The 3,781-nt window shown below is 38.6% G+C and overlaps 1 protein-coding gene across 5 annotated transcripts; it reads right to left on the bottom strand.

Annotated features, from left to right (window-relative positions):
* Nucleotides 1-277: 277 nt before the first annotated feature.
* On the bottom strand, nt 278-3,160 carry LOC119989235. Of its 5 annotated transcripts, XM_038834632.1 has the most exons (3): nt 2,803-3,160; nt 2,358-2,627; nt 278-1,840 (listed from the first exon to the last, which is right to left on the bottom strand). In XM_038834632.1, exon 3 carries the CDS (start codon nt 1,816-1,818, stop codon nt 517-519), a length of 1,302 nt encoding a protein of 433 aa, XP_038690560.1. In that variant the 5' UTR covers nt 1,819-1,840; nt 2,358-2,627; nt 2,803-3,160; the 3' UTR covers nt 278-516. The 5 variants fall into 5 exon arrangements, with proteins under 5 accessions (XP_038690560.1, XP_038690561.1, XP_038690562.1 ...); XM_038834633.1 differs by lacking the exon at nt 2,358-2,627; XM_038834634.1 differs by lacking the exon at nt 2,803-3,160 and having other exon boundaries at nt 2,369-2,748.
* Nucleotides 3,161-3,781: the final 621 nt, after the last annotated feature.

Here is a 3,781-nt window from a genome sequence, read left to right as displayed (position 1 = left end):
GGCGCCATTTTGAATGGGTGCCATCTTAGGATGGATTTAAAATTGAGTGCTAGTACCAAAAAAAAAAAAAAAGACTCAAGATAAAGATGGGCATAGCTGTTAGAATCTTGGAATAATTATGCAAAAAGCAAAGTTATGATGCTTTGTCCTTTATGATTTTTTTTGGTCTCAAATCACCATGTGAATGTAGGGCCATAGATGTCCCATATGATTACATACATGATTAATCTATGTTTAGATGAATCATGATTTCACAATCATAAAAAAGTTGAGAACCACCAGCAACAAGAAAGAAATTTATAAAAGCAGAAAGGTCTCATCTTTGCTAACAGTAATGGCAATAGAACAAAGATACCATTTAAGTCATGGTTTTCCCTCCCCACATCTAAACATTCTCAACATGTAAACAAAGAACCACATTGCAAGATAGCAGTACATTATTAGCATTAGTCTTGATCTACAATCTAAGGTCACCTGGGTGTCTTCCTCTTAAACCAGTGATGGGAAAAAAAACCATCAGAAGAAAGCACTGCTCCCGTAAAACACACGAGAACCGGGAGTTTTTGATCCCTGTGATTTCTGGTCAGAGCTTGAATCCCTGGAACTTGCTGGTCCACTGTCAATGTCTAAAGGAAGTTTCATCTTGGCCAATGACTCAGTAAATTGCTGCATGCTTTTCATGTACATGTCCACTATGTCCTGCTGCACCACATTCTGCTCAGGCTCCATATTGACAGTAATAACAGGCTTTTGAATTTTCTCTGCTGCCACCACTCCATTGGAGGAATTACACTCAACATCTCCAGCATCCATTGTTTTCTCTTTCGGACCTGAAATGTGCTCCCGAGCTGGGGATTTTGAAGCTGCTGCTGCTGGAGTATCTGAGGACTCGGAGCTTGCTGCAGCAGAAGGAGAAGAAACCCCATTTGTTGACACACTGCCTGGAGAAGAATCGAGCTTTGGAGCCTGGATTGAGTCGGTAGTAGCAGCTGAAAAGCTTTCAAGCACAAGAGCACCCACTTCTGAACTAAGATGGTTCTCAGCATCAGAAATGACCAGGCTCTCAGAGCTCTCTGAGTCCAAATTTGTACATGGGATCCCAAAATACTCAGAAACCATCATCTGGTTTTCATTCACAACCTTCGGATCTGGGAATTCAATATTCTCATATTCACAAGGAAGCGATTTTGCTATCTCGGTGTCCTGCATAGTTTCATTGTTTGCCACAGCTCTTGGCAATGAAGTAATTTCCATTACTTCTGGTGATGCACCATTATATGCAAGAGACAGCTGAACAAAACCAGCAGGAGAGTGGAACAAATCAGTTGATGAAAGAGAGAATTCTTTCTCCAACTTTCCATCCTTGATCACCACATCAGATAATGGCACCAAAGCAAAACCCAGCAGCTGGTCTTCGAGGTAATTCCTCACCCGGCTCATCATGTAAATCTCACATTTGAGGAAGGAGTCGACAGTTTTCACGTCCAGTCGAACATTATCATTGAAGACTGGATTCCTACCACCACCATTGATAATCTTTGTGGAGACTGCATTTTCTGGATCACTTGTTAGGCACAGCTTGGCATAAACATCTTGCTTGTGATATATACAGATGTTGTGGATGTCCCTAGCTTGATGGACATGAACATGAAGAACACCAATGAAATCCTCCAGACCAGTAACCATGGCTTCCTTTCTAGGGGCGTCAATTCCCTTCGACAAGTTAGTAGTCGTCCTGAAGAAATCTGACTTCTGCCTCTCCGGCTCAGCGACGAGAGAGGACTTAAATGGAGACACAACAGATTGTGGAGAATCCATAACAATAACAAGATTTCAGAACCTGTCAAGTAAACCCAAACAGAACCAAAAATCAGAATAAGAAGGTAGAACTTCCAAGATGGGGATGATTACTAGAAAACAAAACTGAATATAAGAATCAATCCCAAAACTATTTCCTAAACTAAGAGTTTTGAAATTTCTAAGTATTCACAATTCGACTTTAACCAAAATCAAGAACCAAAATGAAAAACATAAATCTAGAAGGAAATACAGAATCCTAAACCTACCAAAGAAGCAAACACAAATTCATACACTCCAGATTCCAGAATCACACACCTCAAAGTATCCATAAACTAGAACTTGGACGGGGACCGAATAATGCCTAATCCAACCATAATTCTTTCAAAAATTGCATAATACTGAAGCTTAGAAGTTAGAAAATGGTGATCTTGAACTACAAATAAATAGCTTGAAAACCTAAAGCCCAACCCCGAGAACAACAAATTACAAATTGAAGGGAAACCATAGAATACAAGCTAAATTAGCACAAAAGTCTCAAACGGATAAAAGTCACAAACCAATTTGAAACCTTTCACATGAATTGCTTGGAAAACCAGACTCCAGTGCTAAAGTCAGGTAAAATCTACAGATCCCAAACCCAAAAGAGCAGCAATAACAATAGTTCCTACCAGAGTCAGGAGATGAAACCCTGCAAGAAGACCGTTTACTGAAATACTCCCACAACCTATAACTCCAAACTTAGAAGAAAGCAAGACCCTTTCTCCATTTATGACCAGATTCCAATAAAGCAACCAACTTTTTCCACACAATACCGGAATCCAAGGAGACTGAAACAGAGAAAGAGCACATAAAGGACAGCAATTCATAGAACTTCACAAATTCTTAAACAAACCGTCCAATAATTCTCCCTTCGATCCCCTCAAAACCCAAAAAAGTAAAAAAGTAAAAAAGAAGATAGTAACTAAATCACTAAAAACAAATATTTGTATTTTCTTCACCGACCTTTACAAACAAAAGTCAGACAACGATTTTCCGTGGAATCCGTGAAATCCAAGATCTGTTCAAAACCGAGCTCGTGAATCAAGGTGGTGGTGTTAAATTTCCCTGCTTTTGTTTTGAATTCAAGCTAAAGTTAAAGGGAAAAAAATAAAGAAAGTGATTGAAGTGAACTGTTTGTACACGGAACAGTAGAAGAGAAAGGAAGAAAAGAAGCGGCACTGTCAAAATGAGACTAAAATCCAACGATACTGAGAAAACTGTGGTGGTTGTATTGAAACTTGTCGGCAGCCTATGGATTAGTGCATACAAATACAATACTCCACATGTATCACACATATATACCTGTATTCTGACTAATTTTTTTCCCCCTTTTTGACCTAATTATCTCGGAAAAATATAAATGTCTGCTGGCTGCTGCGATGAATATATATACAGATAGATACATATACACGCACATAACACCGTCCCTAGCGCTGCCCTCATAAGGACCCAATGAGAGAAGAGATTTGTGCGGTTTGTAGGGGCATGATACATCCATCTCCCAACTGCGCACTTTGTCTTCTTCTCAGGGCCGTAGTCAATCTGTCAATGTTTTCCTTTCACTTTTTTTTTTTATATGAGAAGGTGTGGGCAGGGAACTAGTACATTAAGTTTTCCTAAGCGCCATCATGAGTACTTTTTTGAAATGGAGTGGGGGATTCAAACCCTAATCTTCATAATCATACACATCATTTTTATCATTCTAATTAATGGGTCGAATGTGTGATCATGAATACTTATCCGTATGAAATATTTGGTTTGAGTCATAATTATTATATTTAGGACGAGTCCGTTAATTTTTGACAAAAACATGAAACAACTAAGTTAAATAATTGAAACTAATATTTACAATGGGATGGAGTTAGTTAAATTTTTTTTTTTTAACGTGAAATCCACCTAATTACTCACTAGATAACTTGTTGATAAATGTCGTGTTACATAG

Source organism: Tripterygium wilfordii, chromosome 21 (assembly GCF_013401445.1).
Source record: "Tripterygium wilfordii isolate XIE 37 chromosome 21, ASM1340144v1, whole genome shotgun sequence".
In the NCBI taxonomy this organism is placed as follows: Eukaryota; Viridiplantae; Streptophyta; class Magnoliopsida; order Celastrales; family Celastraceae; genus Tripterygium; species Tripterygium wilfordii.
The sequence above is the reverse complement of the archived record's forward strand: the minus strand, read 5'-3'. Positions and strand labels throughout refer to the sequence as shown.

Coding starts and splice junctions, on each gene's coding strand:
- LOC119989235 (XM_038834632.1), bottom strand. CDS start 1,818: ATGGATTCTCCACAATCTGTTGTGTCTCCATTTAAGTCCTCTCTCGTC.